This window comes from Carya illinoinensis, chromosome 6 (genome assembly GCF_018687715.1).
Source record: "Carya illinoinensis cultivar Pawnee chromosome 6, C.illinoinensisPawnee_v1, whole genome shotgun sequence".
In the NCBI taxonomy this organism is placed as follows: domain Eukaryota; kingdom Viridiplantae; phylum Streptophyta; class Magnoliopsida; order Fagales; family Juglandaceae; genus Carya; species Carya illinoinensis.
In genome coordinates, this window is record NC_056757.1 from 31,602,923 (window position 1) to 31,623,954 (window position 21,032).

Below are 21,032 nucleotides of genomic sequence, written 5' to 3' on the forward strand. Positions count from 1 at the left end.
TACTGTTAATCTCGCTGGCTTAGTAAGAAAACTTTTGACAATGTGTGTCCAGCATATCTTGTATTTCTTTTGACTAAATAAGATTTGAAGAGAAAATAGTTTGTCTTATTCTTTATGCTATCTCTATAAAATCAGTCCTGAAGTTCATCTAATCCGCATCAAGTTTTCATCTCATCTCTATAACTCATCTGCATTCCTTCAGCATTCTCGTTTTAAGCCTTCTATTCTTTTCTCAATGGCTCATTCTTCTAACATTTCTCTAGATCCATCCATGAGGCATTCTGCATCTCAACCTCCTGTTCTTTCTGCAGCTACCATTGGTGCCATGTTGCAGCAAGAAAATAATAATCTGACTAATAAGTCAGATTCTGATGCTATTTATGACTTGGTGAGTCTTGGGACTCGCTACTCTTCCTCTATTGTGGCTTTTTCTCAGCGGCTACAAGCCAAAAATCACGAAGTTGAAAAGCTCAAAGAACAAATTGTTGTACTTCAACAAATTGTTCAAGAGTCTCACACAAGGGAAGGAATCATTCGGCAGAAGAATAAACAGTTGAAATCTTTATTAGATTCTTCATTCCGCTTGCCGGTTCCCATGAATAAGAATGACATGATATTGTATGAAGAGAATGAGCGTCTCAAACATGAGGCTAAGAATCTCAAATTTATGTAAAAGTATTAAAAAAAATCTATCTCTATTTTTATTGACTCTGGTCTATCTTTTAAGAGATATTCATAGCATGCATCATACCTATTTCTCTTCTGATCATACATAATCTATCTTCTGGTAAAGGTTTTGTGAAAATATCTGCTAACTGATCGTGTGTGTTTGTGAACTCTAACATTATATCACCTTTTTGCACATGATCTCGAAGAAAATGATACCTTATTTCAATATGCTTAGTTCTAGAATGTTGTATTGGGTTCTTTGAAAGATTTATAGCACTTGTATTATCACATTTGATTGGAATGTGATTATACATGAGTTTAAAATCTTCAAGTTGTTGCTTCATGTAGAGAGCTTGAGCACAACAACTACCCGCAGCAACATATTCTGCCTCAGCAGTAGATAGTGCAACAGAATTTTGTTTTTTACTAAACCAGGAAACTAATGCATGACCTAAGAAATGGCATGCTCCACTAGTGCTTTTTCGATCTATTTTACAGCCAGCATAATCTGCATCTGTGTAGCTGATTAGATCGAAAGATGTGTGCTTAGGGTACCATAACCCTAGGTTAATTGTACCACTAAGATATCTAAGAATGCGCTTAACTGCAATTAAATGTGATTCTTTTGGAGATGATTGAAAACGTGCACATAAGCACACACTAAACATAATATCTGGTCTACTGGCTGTTAAATATAATAAGCTACCAATCATACCTCGATATATCTTCGAGTCAACTGGCTTACCGGATTCATCTTTATCAAGTTTAGTTGATGGGCTCATTGGTGTTCCAATTTCCTTAGCATTTTCCATCCCAAACTTCTTGAGTAATTCCTTAATATATTTTGATTGATTGATGAATGTCCCACTTTTTGCTTGCTTAATTTGCAATCCGAGAAAGAATGTAAGTTCACCCATCATGCTCATCTCAAATTCTTCCTGCATAGTCTTAGCAAAAACTTGACACATATTTTCATTAGTAGCACCGAATATTATATCATCAACATAAATCTGAATCAAAAGAATATCATCATTTTCATATTTAATGAAAAGAGTTGTGTCGATTTTTCCTCTTGAAAAACCTTTTTCAATCAAGAAACCACTGAGTCTCTCGTACCAAGCTCTAGGAGCTTGTTTAAGTCCATATAGTGCTTTTGTGAGTTTGAAAACATGATTTGGGGAAATATGATTTTCAAAACCTGGAGGTTGCTCAACATATACCTCTTCATTTATAAAACCATTTAAGAAAGCACTTTTAACATCCATTTGAAAAAGTTTGAAATCTTTATAACAAGCATATGCAAGTAGCATTCGAATAGCTTCTAATCTTGCGACAGGTGCATATGTCTCATCATAATCGATTCCTTCTTCTTGATTAAAACCTTGGGCTACAAGTCGAGCCTTATTTCTAGTAATGACTCCAGACTCATCTTTCTTGTTTCTAAAAACCCATTTTGTTCCAATAATAGTATAATTTTTGGGTCTAGGAACAAGTGTCCAAACATCATTTCTTTCAAATTGATTCAACTCTTCTTGCATAGCTAGAATCCAAGATTCATCAAGAAGTGCGTCATCAATATTTTTGGGTTCAATTTGAGATAGAAAAGCAGTATGATTACAAATATTTCTAAGAGATGATCGAGTACTTACACCTTGTGAAGGTTCTCCCAAAATTTGTTCCACTGGATGATCTTTCACAAATTTCCACTGTTTGGTTGCATCTTGTATTAAATTTTGATGATCTTTCCTGATGGCTCCATGTTGAACTTCCTCTATTGCTTTCTCTTTGTTGAGATTGAGACTTTCTGTGTTATTTATACCTTCTATTTCTTCATCAATAGATTTCTTGGAGAGTGGAGAATTAGATTCATCAAATACTACATGCATAGATTCTTGTACAGTTAAAGTCTTTTTGTTGAATACTCTATAAGCTTTACTATTAGTAGAATACCCGAGAAAAATACCTTCATCAGATTTTGCATCAAACTTGCCTAAATTATCTCTGTCATTCAAAATAAAACATTTGCATCCAAATACATGAAAGTAACCAATGTTGGGCTTTTTCTCATTCCAAAGCTCATAGGGGGTTTTATCTAATTTAGACCTTAACATAACTCTATTTATAACATAACATGCAGTACTTACCGCTTCGGCCCAAAAATAACTAGGCAAGTTGTTCTCATTGAGCATTGTTCTTGCCATCTCTTGAAGAGATCTATTTTTCCTCTCTACTACCCCATTTTGTTGAGGAGTTCGAGGAGCAGAAAAATTATGAATAAAACCGTTTTCATCACAAAATGTTTCAATATTTTTATTAACAAATTCTTTTCCCCTATCACTTCGGATACTTGAAATAGTATAGCCCTTTTCATTTTGAATTCTCTTGCATAACTTGGTAAAGGCATTATGTGCCTCATCTTTATGAGCAAGAAAGATGACCCAAGTATATCTAGAGAAATCATCAACAATAACAAATGCATAATATTTTCCTCCTAGACTTGCAACTCTATTTGGTCCAAAAAGATCCATGTGTATCAGTTGCAATGGTCTAGTAGTGGAAATATGTTTCTTAGTTTTAAAAGAAGTTTTTGTTTGTTTACCAAATTGACATGCATCACAAATTTTGTCTTTAAGAAAATATGTTTTTGGTAAACCTCTCACAAGATCATTTTTTGAAAGTTTGGAAATAAGTTCCATGTTGGCATGACCTAATCTTCTATGCCATAACCAACTAGTTTCATTTTGAGCTGACAAGCAAATAGCATCTTGTGAGGTAATTTCTTCAAAATCAATTGTATAAACATTATTGTTTCTAAAAGCAATAAAACAAATATTACAATCATGATCATTCAAAATAATGCATTTATCCATTTTAAAAGTAACTGTAAATCCTTTATCACATAATTGACTTATGCTCAAAAGATTATGTTTTAAACCTTCAACAAGTAGAACATCTTCAATTATGAGAGAAGATTCATTACCAATTTTACCTATTCCCACGATCTTCCCTTTCGAGTTGTCTCCAAATGTCACGTGTCCTTCTTCTTTAGATCTAAGATCAAAGAACTTAGTCTTGTCTCCCGTCATGTGTCTTGAACATCCACTATCTAAAAACCACTTATTTTTGCTTGTGGATGACTTCATGCATACCTATAAAAACAATTAAAATGATTTTTCTTGGTACCCAAGTTCTTTGGGTCCTTTATTTATTAGTATTAGAAGAAACAAGATTTTTAGGTACCCATATGGCCCTAATAGTCATTGTATGATTTCTTCTAATAGGACAAGTATAATAATTATGACCATTTCTATTACAAAAATTACAAATAGCATGTGACATATATGAAAAACTTGAATGATTATAATAATATCCTTTTTTGACAAAATTATTTTTATGAAAAGAATTTTGAATATTAGTCTTTGAGGTAGAATGATTATCAAAGAAATTTTTATAAGGTTTGTATTTTTGTTTTGACATATATCCCAAACCTGCCTTGTCAAAAACACATCTTTGACTACCAAGAAGTTTTTCAAAATTTCTTTTTCCATTCGTAAAGTTTTCAACAATATTTTCTAAATCGGTTTTCTTCTTATTCAATTCAAGATTTTCATCTTTCAAAATGATACTTTCTTTTCTTAAAATTTCAATTTCGTTTGTTAAAGAAGAATTTTTCTTTTTCAAAGCAGTATACTTTATACCCAATTTTTCAAATTCCTCATAAATCTCTTCTAAAACATTTTGCAATTCTTCATATGAAGGATTTTCAATATTATCAAGATTTGTTACCTCAATGTCATCTTTAGCCATAAGACAAAGATTTGCTGATTCTTCATTGCTTGCTTCACTATCTGAGCTACTTGAATCATCATCCCATGTAGCTTTCATTGCTTTCTTGCCCTTGTTTCGATCTTTCTTTAGCAGAGGACAATCTGGCTTGATATGACCAGGTTTATTGCATTTATAACAAATTAAAGTGTCGTTTTTACCTGAATCTTTCTTGGAAAACTTTTTGAAAGATTTCCTCGGAGGAGTTCTATTTTTCTTCAAGAACCTCTGAATTCTTCTTGTTATCATCGCAACTTCTTCATCTTTATCGTCATTTTCCTCATCTTCATCACTTTCACTTTCATGAGGAACAGCTTTAAGTGCTAAGCTCTTCTTTGGCTTTCCTTCTTCTTCTCCTCTTTTCAATGTGTACTCATGGGTGATAAGTGACCCGATGAGTTCATTGACTTCGAGCTTCTTGAGGTCTCTAGCTTCAAGAATCGCTGTAACTTTTGATTCCCAACGTTTTGGTAAAGAGTTGAGAATTTTTCTTACTATCTCCACCTTGGAATAAACTTTGCCAAGAGCTGTCAAGCTGTTTATGATGTTAGTAAAACGAGTGTGCATACTAGAAATAGATTCATCATCATTCATCTTAAACATTTCATATTCATGAGTAAGAATATAAATTTTTGATTCCTTGACTTGCGAAGTTCCTTCATAAGTTACTTCCAAGTTATCCCAAATTTCCTTTGCCGTAGCGCAATTCATTATTCTATTAAACTCATTTCCATTAAGAGCATTATATAATAAATTCATAGCAGTTAAATTTAAAGTATAAAGTCTATCGTCTTCACGATCAAACTCTTCTTCTTCCTTTTTGACCTTTACTCCACCAACCACTTTTGTTGGAATATAAGGTCCATTTACAATACATTTCCATATTTCTCTACCTTGAGCTTGAAGAAATATTCTCATTCTAACTTTCCAGAATGAGTAATTATCTCCACAAAAGAGTGGAGGCCGACTACTAGATTGACCTTCACCAAATGAAGCTGCAATGTTAGCCATAAGATCTTAACTCAAAAGATAGTTAATCTTATAATAGAGCTCTTAGCTCTGATACCAATTGTTGCCCAGATGACTAACACAAGAGGGGGGTGAATTGAGTTGTATTAAAAAAAAATAACAATTATAAATCAAATATATAATATAAAATATAAACAAAATATGAAATAACAATAAATATAAGGAGTAAGGGTAAGAGAGAAGCAAACTCAGTATGTTAACGAGGTTCGGCCCCACTGCCTACGTCCTCGCCTCAAGCTACCCCTTGAGGATTCCCAAATTCACTATTCAACCTCCTTCAGGTGGAGATAGAAACCTATTACACCTTTGAACAACACCGCTACAAAGGATCCGTGTAGAACACCCTCTACACTTGCAATCACCTTACACGTGGTGATTCAACTATTCCCTGTGTAGAATACTTTCTACACACACAAGGGTTATACACACCCTTTTTCTGATACAAAAGCTGATAGTGGGTAGGTTATCAGAAAACACTCCTCAACGAGTGAAATAAGAACAATACAGCGCAAGCTATATCTCTCAAAATGAACAAGGATTAAGGCTCAATGTTTAGAGAAGAGAGAATGAAAGCTTTGAATGAATGTTGTATGCTCTTGGTGTTGTGAATGTGAAGCTCTCAAATGATCTATTTATAGGCATATGAGACTTCATATTCAAATTTAAAAAGATTCACATGTCAAAGACAACATCATTCACTTTTTCAAAAAATTCAAATAAAAGGTTCTTCTTTTTCAATTGTCAAAGACAACATCATTCACTTTTTCAAAGAATTTAAATAAAAGGTTCTTCTTTCTCAATTGTCAAAGACAACATCATTCACTTTTTCAAAAAAATCAAACCTAATCTTTTACTTTTGGCATATGACAAAATGAGCACACTTTCATTTTCAAAAAATTCAAACCTAATCTTTTACTTTTTGTATAAGTCTAAAAAAGCATCAATCACTTTTGAAAATATTCAAATAAAACATGCACATGTGAAAGATGACAATCAATCATCTTTAATATTTTCAAAGTTCAACCCTTTAAGCAAGGCATGCACATGCAAAAGATGACAATCAATCATCTTTCAAAATTTTCAAATTTAATTTTCAAAAATATTCATGCACATGTGGAAAATGTATTTTAATGCTTTATGATAAAATATTAATTTTGAGCATTAATCCTAATTTCAAATTTTGAAGAGATTTACAACATTACTCTATAATTTTAATGTGAACTTGTTCCCTTATTGCTCATGCTTGTTTCCTTGATGTGCTTGACTCCATTGTGTAGACAACTTGAGTTTGAGACTTCTTTATTCTTTGAATTCATTTGTTATCATCAAAATCCATGTGTAGATTTATAATCACATGAAACTTGAAATCTTGAGTTCAACACATATCTACAATTTTTTAAATTATAATTCATTTTTTTCCATCTATTTTTATGTTTATGTAATTTCTTTTTGTTTTAGATAAAAATAAAAAGAAATAGGCTATTGGATATTTTGTCCATAGAAGGAAAACCCTCTCCTCCTCTAGAGGATGGGGGGTGAAACTCTCTCCTCCTCTAGAGGCTAGGGGATAGTGATCTCTATTTAAGCAAAGTATTATTTCTCATAATGTTTGTTTGTAGAGTGTTATAGAAGTTAAGACAATTTCTATTGTAAATGAATTTGTGTGCGGGAGAGCCCCAACAAGTGAGTTGTTTGGCTTGTAATTTAGATTTTTTCCTGTATTTATTAAGTCACAACTGTAACTTCAATTTCATAATTTCATTAATGAAATAAAGTCTACTTCCTAAAAAAAAAAAGGGGGGGGGGGGGGGGGGGGGAGTCAGGGAAGTGACTAGACCAAGGATGCTTCACAAGGGCTCGGTCAAGTCTTTCCAAAATGTAAACACCATCATATCTACAAGATCAAGTGTATTTGGAACCCAACAAAGGTATGTGATTAGGGGAGTTACGATTGATAAAATCAATAAAGTTAGATTTAGCCATCAAGGAGGTAGGGACACATCCACGCTTTTCATCATATGACTATGATATTAAAGTCCCCAACCATAACCTAAGGAGAAGCGGAGGTATTCAAATTGGAAAGGGAGTCTCATAAGACTCTCCTAAGCATATAATTACACATGGCATAAATAACGAAAAAAATAGTATTAATATCGCATCAATTGATAGAAAAAGTTAAATGTTGCTCCCCAGATAAAATAATATCTTCTTTAGCACAAACCCAGATTTTACACCATTCGCTTCTTTAGAAAAAACGTGTAAGGCCTAGTTTATTTCCCGAAATCATCAACTTTAGAAAAATGGATCATAGGCTCTAACAAAGCCATTAAAGGAAATTTCTTAACATGAACTAAATTTTTTCAAGTGAAGCAACGTGTCGATTGTCAATGTCTCTCACATTTCAAATCAAAGACAGACTTCATTAAGAAATAATCGAATCGAATCGAATCAGATAATTGGATTTTTAACAGCTGTGATTCATCTTTTGGAATAGCTGTACTAGAATCTAAATTTAGATCGTTAGATAGCATAGAAGAAGAATTAAATATATGTATCTCCTCCATAGGCAAAGCCTCACCAATAATGCTTGGGTTATTGTCCTTGTGGTCCACATGATCGGTTTTAGGAGTAGAGGAGGGTTTTGGTTGCTTCATTAGCTTATGAATTAGGAGGGTTATCACCATCATTTACCTCTATGACAGGGGCTTCAATACATTTAGAATTAAAAAGGGCCGAGTCAACACAAACCAAAGTATTAGGTTGAGTTTCTTGGGAGGCAGTATGAGATATTGTATGGTTTGTTTGCTTGTAAATTGATTGTGGATTTACTTTTGCGGACCCATTTTTTTTGCACTTGGAGGAATTGGGGCATCAATCCTCGATTTACCATTGGTTTCTTTGACTAACAATTTCCTATTGTCATAAACAATATTTTCTTAGAGCCAACAGTGGCTACAAAAACTTGGGAACCTTTCATGGTCAATCTTTTGCCAAAATCCATTATTCCCAATCCTTATCCATATAACATCCCCTCTAGGAAAGAGGTCCATTTCTATGCAAACACGAGCAAAGGATGGGTGTGTGTGTGTGAGTATAGGTTAGCAACCAAAAATTTTTCAAGTGGTCAAACAAGAGCTTTTAGGTATTATTTAACACAAAAATTTAAAGGACGTGGTGGGAGCGCTGGTTCTGCTTGGCCACTGAGATTTCTCAGATGAGAGTTTTGAGTTTTAAAATTAAATATTAAAATATTATATTTTATTATTATTATTATTTTGGAATTTGAAAAAGTAGAAAAAAAATTAAATTGTTTATTATATTTTGTATGGAGATTTAAAAAAATTATAATAATAAAATAAAAATTTTATGTTTAAAATGAAAATTCTTTGTAGTCAAACAATACCTATCAAATTGGAGCAATTATGGATTCCTTCTCGGGGGAGTCCCTAGTCCATTTGAAGAGTCTAAAGAGGACACCCTCCATGACACATGAGTCTCGGGTCTATTCTCTGGTCAGATCTTCCTTTGACTGAAGCTTGATGAGCACATGACGAGAATCAATCAATCCCACAACTGATGGATGCCCAAGGTTCTTGTTGAACTCAAGATTTCAAGTTTCATGTGATTATAAATCTACACATGGATTTTGATGATAACAAATGAATTCAAAGAATAAAGAAGTCTCAAGCTCAAGTTGTCTACACAATGGAGTCAAGCACATCAAGGAAACAAGCATGAGCAAGAAGGGAACAAGTTCACATTAAAATTATAGAGTAATGTTGTAAATCTCTTCAAAATTCGAAATTAGGATTAATGCTCAAAATTAATATTTTATCATAAAGCATTAAAATACATTTTTCACATGTGCATGAATATTTTTGAAAATTAAATTTGAAAATTTTGAAAGATGATTGATTGTCATCTTTTGCATGTGCATGCCTTGATTAAAGGGTTGAACTTTGAAAATATTAAAGATGATTGATTGTCATCTTTCACATGTGCATGTTTTATTTGAATATTTTCAAAAGTGATTGATGCTTTTTTAGACTTATACAAAAAGTAAAAGATTAGGTTTGAATTTTTTGAAAATGAAAGTGTGCTCATTTTGTCATATGCCAAAAGTAAAAGATTAGGTTTGATTTTTTTGAAAAAGTGAATGATGTTGTCTTTGACAATTGAGAAAGAAGAACCTTTTATTTGAATTCTTTGAAAAAGTGAATGATGTTGTCTTTGACAATTGAAAAAGAAGAACCTTTTATTTGAATTTTTTGAAAAAGTGAATGATGTTGTCTTTGACATGTGAATCTTTTTAAATTTGAATATGAAGTCTCATATGCCTATAAATAGATCATTTGAGAGCTTCACATTTACAACACCAAGAGCATACAACATTCATTCAAAGCTTTCATTCTCTCTTCTCTAAACATTGAGCCTTAATCCTTGTTCATTTTGAGAGATATAGCTTGAGCTGTATTGTTTTTATTTCACTCGTTGAGGAGTGTTTTCTGATAACCTACCCACTATCAGCTTTTGTATCAGAAAAAGGGTGTGTATAACCCTTGTGTGTGTAGAAAGTATTCTACACAGGGAATAGTTGAATCACCACGTGTAAGGTGATTGCAAGTGTAGAGGGTGTTCTACACGGATCCTTTGTAGCGGTGTTGTTCAAAGGTGTAATAGGTTTCTATCTCCACCTGAAGGAGGTTGAATAGTGAATTTGGGAATCCTCAAGGGGTAGCTTGAGGCGAGGACGTAGGCAGTGGGGCCGAACCTCGTTAACATACTGAGTTTGCTTCTCTCTTACCCTTACTCCTTATATTTATTGTTATTTCATATTTTGTTTATATTTTATATTATATATTTGATTTATAATTGTTAATTTTTTTTTAATACAACTCAATTCACCCCCCCTCTTGTGTTAGTCATCTGGGCAACAATTGGTATCAGAGCTAAGAGCTCTATTATAAGATTAACTATCTTTTGAGTTAAGATCTTATGGCTAACATTGCAGCTTCATTTGGTGAAGGTCAATCTAGTAGTCGGCCTCCACTCTTTTGTGGAGATAATTACTCATTCTGGAAAGTTAGAATGAGAATATTTCTTCAAGCTCAAGGTAGAGAAATATGGAAATGTATTGTAAATGGACCTTATATTCCAACAAAAGTGGTTGGTGGAGTAAAGGTCAAAAAGGAAGAAGAAGAGTTTGATCGTGAAGACGATAGACTTTATACTTTAAATTTAACTGCTATGAATTTATTATATAATGCTCTTAATGGAAATGAGTTTAATAGAATAATGAATTGCGCTACGGCAAAGGAAATTTGGGATAACTTGGAAGTAACTTATGAAGGAACTTCGCAAGTCAAGGAATCAAAAATTTATATTCTTACTCATGAATATGAAATGTTTAAGATGAATGATGATGAATCTATTTCTAGTATGCACACTCGTTTTACTAACATCATAAACAGCTTGACAGCTCTTGGCAAAGTTTATTCCAAGGTAGAGATAGTAAGAAAAATTCTCAACTCTTTACCAAAACGTTGGGAATCAAAAGTTACAGCGATTCTTGAAGCTAGAGACCTCAAGAAGCTCGAAGTCAATGAACTCATCGGGTCACTTATCACCCATGAGTACACATTGAAAAGAGGAGAAGAAGAAGGAAAGCCAAAGAAGAGTTTAGCACTTAAAGCTGTTCCTCATGAAAGTGAAAGTGATGAAGATGAGGAAAATGACGATAAAGATGAAGAAGTTGCGATGATAACAAGAAGAATTCAGAGGTTCTTGAAGAAAAATAGAACTCCTCCGAGGAAATCTTTCAAAAAGTTTTCCAAGAAAGATTCAGGTAAAAACGACACTTTAATTTGTTATAAATGCAATAAACCTGGTCATATCAAGCCAGATTGTCCTCTGCTAAAGAAAGATCGAAACAAGGGCAAGAAAGCAATGAAAGCTACATGGGATGATGATTCAAGTAGCTCAGATAGTGAAGCAAGCAATGAAGAATCAGCAAATCTTTGTCTTATGGCTAAAGATGACATTGAGGTAACAAATCTTGATAATATTGAAAATCCTTCATATGAAGAATTGCAAAATGTTTTAGAAGAGATTTATGAGGAATTTGAAAAATTGGGTATCAAGTATACTGCTTTGAAAAAGAAAAATTCTTCTTTAACAAACGAAATTGAAATTTTAAGAAAAGAAAGTATCATTTTGAAAGATGAAAATCTTGAATTGAATAAGAAGAAAACCGATTTAGAAAATATTGTTGAAAACTTTACGAATGGAAAAAGAAATTTTGAAAAACTTCTTGGTAGTCAAAGATGTGTTTTTGACAAGGCAGGTTTGGGATATATGTCAAAACAAAAATACAAACCTTATAAAAATTTCTTTGATAATCATTCTACCTCAAAGACTAATATTCAAAATTCTTTTCATAAAAATAATTTTGTCAAAAAAGGATATTATTATAATCATTCAAGTTTTTCATATATGTCACATGCTATTTGTAATTTTTGTAATAGAAATGGTCATAATTATCATACTTGTCCTATTAGAAGAAATCATACAATGACTATTAGGGCCATATGGGTACCTAAAAATCTTGTTTCTTCTAATACTAATAAATAAAGGACCCAAAGAACTTGGGTACCAAGAAAAATCATTTTAATTGTTTTTATAGGTATGCATGAAGTCATCCACAAGCAAAAATAAGTGGTTTTTAGATAGTGGATGTTCAAGACACATGACGGGAGACAAGACTAAGTTCTTTGATCTTAGATCTAAAGAAGAAGGACACGTGACATTTGGAGACAACTCGAAAGGGAAGATCGTGGGAATAGGTAAAATTGGTAATGAATCTTCTCTCATAATTGAAGATGTTCTACTTGTTGAAGGTTTAAAACATAATCTTTTGAGCATAAGTCAATTATGTGATAAAGGATTTACAGTTACTTTTAAAATGGATAAATGCATTATTTTGAATGATCATGATTGTAATATTTGTTTTATTGCTTTTAGAAACAATAATGTTTATACAATTGATTTTGAAGAAATTACCTCACAAGATGCTATTTGCTTGTCAGCTCAAAATGAAACTAGTTGGTTATGGCATAGAAGATTAGGTCATGCCAACATGGAACTTATTTCCAAACTTTCAAAAAATGATCTTGTGAGAGGTTTACCAAAAACATATTTTCTTAAAGACAAAATTTGTGATGCATGTCAATTTGGTAAACAAACAAAAACTTCTTTTAAAACTAAGAAACATATTTCCACTACTAGACCATTGCAACTGATACACATAGATCTTTTTGGACCAAATAGAGTTGCAAGTCTAGGAGGAAAATATTATGCATTTGTTATTGTTGATGATTTCTCTAGATATACTTGGGTCATCTTTCTTGCTCATAAAGATGAGGCACATAATGTCTTTACCAAGTTATGCAAGAGAATTCAAAATGAAAAGGGCTATACTATTTCAAGTATCCGAAGTGATAGGGGAAAAGAATTTGTTAATAAAAATATTGAAACATTTTGTGATGAAAACGGTTTTATTCATAATTTTTCTGCTCCTCGAACTCCTCAACAAAATGGGGTAGTAGAGAGGAAAAATAGATCTCTTCAAGAGATGGCAAGAACAATGCTCAATGAGAACAACTTGCCTAGTTATTTTTGGGCCGAAGCGGTAAGTACTGCATGTTATGTTATAAATAGAGTTATGTTAAGGTCTAAATTAGATAAAACCCCCTATGAGCTTTGGAATGAGAAAAAGCCCAACATTGGTTACTTTCATGTATTTGGATGCAAATGTTTTATTTTGAATGACAGAGATAATTTAGGCAAGTTTGATGCAAAATCTGATGAAGGTATTTTTCTCGGGTATTCTACTAATAGTAAAGCTTATAGAGTATTCAACAAAAAGACTTTAACTGTACAAGAATCTATGCATGTAGTATTTGATGAATCTAATTCTCCACTCTCCAAGAAATCTATTGATGAAGAAATAGAAGGTATAAATAACACAGAAAGTCTCAATCTCAACAAAGAGAAAGCAATAGAGGAAGTTCAACATGGAGCCATCAGGAAAGATCATCAAAATTTAATACAAGATGCAACCAAACAGTGGAAATTTGTGAAAGATCATCCAGTGGAACAAATTTTGGGAGAACCTTCACAAGGTGTAAGTACTCGATCATCTCTTAGAAATATTTGTAATCATACTGCTTTTCTATCTCAAATTGAACCCAAAAATATTGATGACGCACTTCTTGATGAATCTTGGATTCTAGCTATGCAAGAAGAGTTGAATCAATTTGAAAGAAATGATGTTTGGACACTTGTTCCTAGACCCAAAAATTATACTATTATTGGAACAAAATGGGTTTTTAGAAACAAGAAAGATGAGTCTGGAGTCATTACTAGAAATAAGGCTCGACTTGTAGCCCAAGGTTTTAATCAAGAAGAAGGAATCGATTATGATGAGACATATGCACCTGTCGCAAGATTAGAAGCTATTCGAATGCTACTTGCATATGCTTGTTATAAAGATTTCAAACTTTTTCAAATGGATGTTAAAAGTGCTTTCTTAAATGGTTTTATAAATGAAGAGGTATATGTTGAGCAACCTCCAGGTTTTGAAAATCATATTTCCCCAAATCATGTTTTCAAACTCACAAAAGCACTATATGGACTTAAACAAGCTCCTAGAGCTTGGTACGAGAGACTCAGTGGTTTCTTGATTGAAAAAGGTTTTTCAAGAGGAAAAATCGACACAACTCTTTTCATTAAATATGAAAATGATGATATTCTTTTGATTCAGATTTATGTTGATGATATAATATTCGGTGCTACTAATGAAAATATGTGTCAAGTTTTTGCTAAGACTATGCAGGAAGAATTTGAGATGAGCATGATGGGTGAACTTACATTCTTTCTCGGATTGCAAATTAAGCAAGCAAAAAGTGGGACATTCATCAATCAATCAAAATATATTAAGGAATTATTGAAGAAGTTTGGGATGGAAAATGCTAAGGAAATTGGAACACCAATGAGCCCATCAACTAAACTTGATAAAGATGAATCCGGTAAGCCAGTTGACTCGAAGATATATCGAGGTATGATTGGTAGCTTATTATATTTAACAGCCAGTAGACCAGATATTATGTTTAGTGTGTGCTTATGTGCACGTTTTCAATCATCTCCAAAAGAATCACATTTAATTGCAGTTAAGCGCATTCTTAGATATCTTAGTGGTACAATTAACCTAGGGTTATGGTACCCTAAGTACACATCTTTCGATTTAATCAGCTACACAGATGCAGATTATGCTGGCTGTAAAATAGATCGAAAAAGCACTAGTGGAGCATGCCATTTCTTAGGTCATGCATTAGTTTCCTGGTTTAGTAAAAAACAAAATTCTGTTGCACTATCTACTGCTGAGGCAGAATATGTTGCTGCGGGTAGTTGTTGTGCTCAAGTTCTCTACATGAAGCAACAACTTGAAGATTTTAAACTCATGTATAATCACATTCCAATCAAATGTGATAATACAAGTGCTATAAATCTTTCAAAGAACCCAATACAACATTCTAGAACTAAGCATATTGAAATAAGGTATCATTTTCTTCGAGATCATGTGCAAAAAGGTGATATAATGTTAGAGTTCACAAACACACACGATCAGTTAGCAGATATTTTCACAAAACCTTTACCAGAAGATAGATTATGTATGATCAGAAGAGAAATAGGTATGATGCATGCTATGAATATCTCTTAAAAGATAGACCTGAGTCAATAAAAATAGAGATAGATTTTTTTTAATACTTTTACATAAATTTGAGATTCTTAGCCTCATGTTTGAGACGCTCATTCTCTTCATACAATATCATGTCATTCTTATTCATGGGAACCGGCAAGCGGAATGAAGAATCTAATAAAGATTTCAACTGTTTATTCTTCTGCCGAATGATTCCTTCCCTTGTGTGAGACTCTTGAACAATTTGTTGAAGTACAACAATTTGTTCTTTGAGCTTTTCAACTTCGTGATTTTTGGCTTGTAGCCGCTGAGAAAAAGCCACAATAGAGGAAGAGTAGCGAGTCCCAAGACTCACCAAGTCATAAATAGCATCAGAATCTGACTTATTAGTCAGATTATTATTTTCTTGCTGCAACATGGCACCAATGGTAGCTGCAGAAAGAACAGGAGGTTGAGATGCAGAATGTCTCATGGATGGATCTAGAGAAATGTTAGAAGAATGAGCCATTGAGAAAAGAATAGAAGGCTTAAAACGAGAATGCTGAAGGAATGGAGATGAGTTATAGAGATGAGATGAAAACTTGATGCGGATTAGATGAACTTCAGGACTGATTTTATAGAGATAGCATAAAGAATAAGACAAACTATTTTCTCTTCAAATCTTATTTAGTCAAAAGAAATACAAGATATGCTGGACACACATTGTCAAAAGTTTTCTTACTAAGCCAGCGAGATTAACAGTAGATTGTCCCTATTTTTCTAGTAAACGATGAACCTCTGCTGTTATCTGCCGATGTTGACCTTGTATCTGAACCCTTTCTCGTTCCAGCTCTTCTATTCGTGGTTGCAGATCATGAGCATACCAATCTGCAAATTTTTTCAACTCTTGGTTTTCTTGCTTTAGCCTTTTATTCTCACTATCCTTATTAGCAAGCTTCTGTCGTAACTCAGATATTTGCATGTTAAGATGATCAATCTCACTCACCCTCGCCATTAACCTTCGAGACATGATCGTAACAGAGGCAGCATATTGATTACTGAGCATTCTTGATTCTGCAATAATCTCAGAATCAGCCTTACTAGAAAAACGGTTCACTGCTCCTATCATGGTATTGACGGCCTCAGGAGAGAAGATTGATGATTGATGCGTCAAGGGTTCCTGATTCAAGTCTGGAACATTAGTGGAAGAGAATTGCTCAGCCATTCTATCGTTGTGGAAAAACAGAACTCAGGTCAAGAAGTGATTATTTTTTTGGCATCCGATAGATGAAAATGATCATTTTTTTATAGAAACTCGGAGCCTTCAATCCCGTTTGTCAACAACATCAGGCGATTGTTTAAATCTTCAGCCGTATTAAATTCATAGAGTTAGGCCTCGAGGCTTTGCAGCACTTGTCGGGTCACGGACGGCTCCATTTTTCAACTATCTACAGTGACTATTAAACGCATCGTTTTCTTCAGTCCATTTTCTTGTTGCGGATCCTTTTTAATGATGCCAAAAGGGGGAGAAGTGTTAGACTAGAACATTAACATTGTTTAAATTGCTAAACTTGTTATATATGCTTGGAATTATATTTATACTTTTGCTTGAAAAACTAACGCATATTTTCAGGGGGAGCTTAAGTATTAATATAGGTTTCAAGTTCTATCAAATATTTGTCATCATCAAAAAGGGGGAGATTGTTGAACTCAAGATTTCAAGTTTCATGTGATTATAAATCTACACATGGATTTTGATGATAACAAATGAATTCAAAGAATAAAGAAGTCTCAAGCTCAAGTTGTCTACACAATGGAGTCAAGCACATCAAGGAAACAAGCATGAGCAAGAAGGGAACAAGTTCACATTAAAATTATAGAGTAATGTTGTAAATCTCTTCAAAATTCGAAATTAGGATTAATGCTCAAAATTAATATTTTATCATAAAGCATTAAAATACATTTTTCACATGTGCATGAATATTTTTGAAAATTAAATTTGAAAATTTTGAAAGATGATTGATTGTCATCTTTTGCATGTGCATGCCTTGATTAAAGGGTTGAACTTTGAAAATATTAAAGATGATTGATTGTCATCTTTCACATGTGCATGTTTTATTTGAATATTTTCAAAAGTGATTGATGCTTTTTTAGACTTATACAAAAAGTAAAAGATTAGGTTTGAATTTTTTGAAAATGAAAGTGTGCTCATTTTGTCATATGCCAAAAGTAAAAGATTAGGTTTGATTTTTTTGAAAAAGTGAATGATGTTGTCTTTGACAATTGAGAAAGAAGAACCTTTTATTTGAATTCTTTGAAAAAGTGAATGATGTTGTCTTTGACAATTGAAAAAGAAGAACCTTTTATTTGAATTTTTTGAAAAAGTGAATGATGTTGTCTTTGACATGTGAATCTTTTTAAATTTGAATATGAAGTCTCATATGCCTATAAATAGATCATTTGAGAGCTTCACATTTACAACACCAAGAGCATACAACATTCATTCAAAGCTTTCATTCTCTCTTCTCTAAACATTGAGCCTTAATCCTTGTTCATTTTGAGAGATATAGCTTGAGCTGTATTGTTTTTATTTCACTCGTTGAGGAGTGTTTTCTGATAACCTACCCACTATCAGCTTTTGTATCAGAAAAAGGGTGTGTATAACCCTTGTGTGTGTAGAAAGTATTCTACACAGGGAATAGTTGAATCACCACGTGTAAGGTGATTGCAAGTGTAGAGGGTGTTCTACACGGATCCTTTGTAGCGGTGTTGTTCAAAGGTGTAATAGGTTTCTATCTCCACCTGAAGGAGGTTGAATAGTGAATTTGGGAATCCTCAAGGGGTAGCTTGAGGCGAGGACGTAGGCAGTGGGGCCGAACCTCGTTAACATACTGAGTTTGCTTCTCTCTTACCCTTACTCCTTATATTTATTGTTATTTCATATTTTGTTTATATTTTATATTATATATTTGATTTATAATTGTTAATTTTTTTTTAATACAACTCAATTCACCCCCCCTCTTGTGTTAGTCATCTGGGCAACAGTTCTATTTCGAAATAACATGATTTTTTATTGCATCCATCTTTGGGACTCCCTTTAAAAAAAATTTGCAACTAGGGCATATTGAACAACAACTTTTGACCGTTGTACCTCCAAAAGAGTAAAATGGATTGCCGGCTTGCACTTTTTGAGTTGTGGTTGTTTAATCAAGAAGAAGATATTAACAATTGGGATCAAGGAGAGCTCTAGGCGATTGGAGTCACCGACTATGGCCGCATATGATTTTAAGGATGACTCAGGCTGCTCTATGTGTTTTGAGATTTCAAGGTTAGGGTTCTCCATAATCGAAGTCCTAAAGTTGTAATATGAACAAGGATGCTAATAGAAGCGAGAATATGTAGAAAAATATAGAAAAAAACTACTATAATTAACTTGGGACTTCTCGACATGGTTGTGGCCTTCATCAGATGGTGAAGGAATGTTGTCCCGCCATTCTATTTCTGATGGAGACTAAAACTTATAGAAATAGAAATGAGAAGATCCAATACAAATTGGGTTTTGAGAATATGTTTGTTGTTGATCGTGTTGGTTGTAGAGGTGGACTGGCTTTGATGTGGAAGAAAGGGGTTGATGTAAGTATTCAGAACTATTCTCGACATCACATTAATGCTAGGATTATTGATCTAGTGTTAGTTGTGTATGGACGCTGACTTGATTCTAGGGTTATCCTAAGGTTAGTCAAAGATAAAAAGGTAGGAATTTGTTGAAATGTCTGAAATCTTGTGCACCAGAACCTTGGTTATGTTTTGGTGATTTCAACGAAATATTGTGTTAAGCTGAGAAATGTGGGGCAACATGGAGATATGCTAAACAAATGGAAAATTTCCACCAAGCACTGAACTTTTGTGAGTTGAGCCGTACGGACTATAAGGGATCAAAGTATACTTGGTGTAATAATCAAAGGGATGGCAATTTCACTAAAGAAAGGTTGGATAGAATATTGGTGAATAAATGTTAGGCTGAGCAGTATCCTGCTATGGAAGTAAGTGTACTAGCAGCAAGAAGTTCAGATCATTGTCCTTTATTAATGAGATTGACCCCTCTCTGGACATTTTAACAAATACAAACCTTTTAGGTTTGAGGCTAGTTGGGCTGTAACAGAAGAATGAGCTCAGATTGTGGCTAGTGTATGGGAACATGATCAGGAAAGAAATAATAATGTCCAATATGTTCAAAGTTTGTCGGATCAGAGTAGGGCTAGATTAAAAGAGTGGAGTGGAGTGTAGTTACTGATTCAAAAAATGAAAAAGCTTATACAAGAGAAAACAAACTTATTAGGTTAGTATCACACACTGGAAGATGGTAGGGCTGTGGTGATTGTACAAAAGATTAAAAAATTGATGGTCTTTTGGAGCAGGAAGAATTAGCATGGAAACAAAGAGTAAAGCAACATTGGCTAAAGGAGGGGGATAGCAATATGAAGTACTTTCACCAGTGCACAAGCCAAAGAAGAAAAGTTAATTCTATAAGTTGTGTGGAAGATGCTAGTGGCAAGAACTATACAACTCAGCAAGACATTACAAAGGCTTTTCTAGAACATCATGGACAAGTCTATGAGTCCTCCCATCCAATTGCTATAGAGGAAATTCTACAAGAGTTTAAGACAAAGATACCTGCAGCAAGTCAAGATGCCTTAGAGAAGCCTTATACTAATGAAGAGGTCAAAGATGCACTTTTTCAAATGGACCCTTTAAAGTCCCCTGACTCTGATGGATTTTCTGCATGCTTTTACCAAAGATATTGTCACCTGGTTAGAGAATTGGTAAGTTCTGTTGTTATTAACCTTCTCAATGGACAAGGATCATGGGAACACATTAGTGCTACTTTAATACTTTAATATGTTTAACATTAGTGCTACTTTAATATGCGGTTGATTTTCGACCAATTAGTTTGTGTAATGTGTTGTACAAACTATGTTCGAAAGTTTTTGCCAATAGTTTAAAACCAATACTGCCTTATATTAATGGTTCATATCAAAGTGCAGCCGTTGCTAACAGATTGATTTCAGACAATATACTAGTGGCATATGAATCATTGCATACTATGGCTACTAGATTGTAAGGGAGGGAGGGTTATATGGTATTGAAATTAGATATGAGCAAGGCCTATGATCGAATGAAATGACCTTTTATTAAAGCAGTGTTACTGAAGATGGGCTTTCCAAGAAGATGGGTCAATGGTGTTAGGATGTGCCTTACATCTGCCATATTCTGTATTAATCAATGAACTGGGGACACTATCTCTCCATATATTTTTATCATGTGTGATGAGGTGCTAAGCTATTCTTTGATCAATGCTGGACAACAAAAGGTTATGCATGGGGTTCCTATTGGAAGACAGGGTGTGAGAATTAGCCATTTGCTCTTTGCTGATAACAGTTTAATATTCTGTAAGGCATCAGTGAGGGAGTGATGGGGTGTACATACGCTACTACAGCAGTATAAGAAGGCCTTAGGTCAGAAATTGAATAGAGATAATACAGCTCTTTACTTTAGTAAGAATACACAAACAGAAGCCAAAACCTATTTAAGTAACGTTATTGCAGTGCCTACAGTTCAATGTTATAGAAAATATCTGGGATGTGGACATCCTGTTATGATTGGGAGGGGCAAGAGTAGATCTTTTCATTACATCCTTGACAGTGTTTGGTAAAGGGTAAGTAATTGGAAACAGAATTTTTTAACACAAGCAGGTAAGGAGGTGCTCATAAAG

General features: G+C 33.6%; 2 protein-coding genes across 2 annotated transcripts; one reads left to right on the plus strand and one right to left on the minus strand.

Annotated features, from left to right (window-relative positions):
• Window positions 1–794: 794 nt before the first annotated feature.
• On the minus strand, window positions 795–5,472 carry LOC122312767 (the record flags this gene model as incomplete). The annotated part of the gene is made up of 3 exons (XM_043127422.1): window positions 795–1,994; window positions 2,535–3,779; window positions 4,873–5,472. Coding segments are annotated over 3 exons (3,045 nt in total), but the record flags the coding sequence as incomplete, so codon positions are not given.
• A 5,079-nt stretch (window positions 5,473–10,551) lies between these two features.
• Window positions 10,552–15,229, plus strand: LOC122312768 (the record flags this gene model as incomplete). Its single annotated transcript, XM_043127423.1, has 3 exons — window positions 10,552–11,151; window positions 12,245–13,489; window positions 14,030–15,229. Coding segments are annotated over 3 exons (3,045 nt in total), but the record flags the coding sequence as incomplete, so codon positions are not given.
• Between the last annotated feature and the right edge of the window lie 5,803 nt (window positions 15,230–21,032).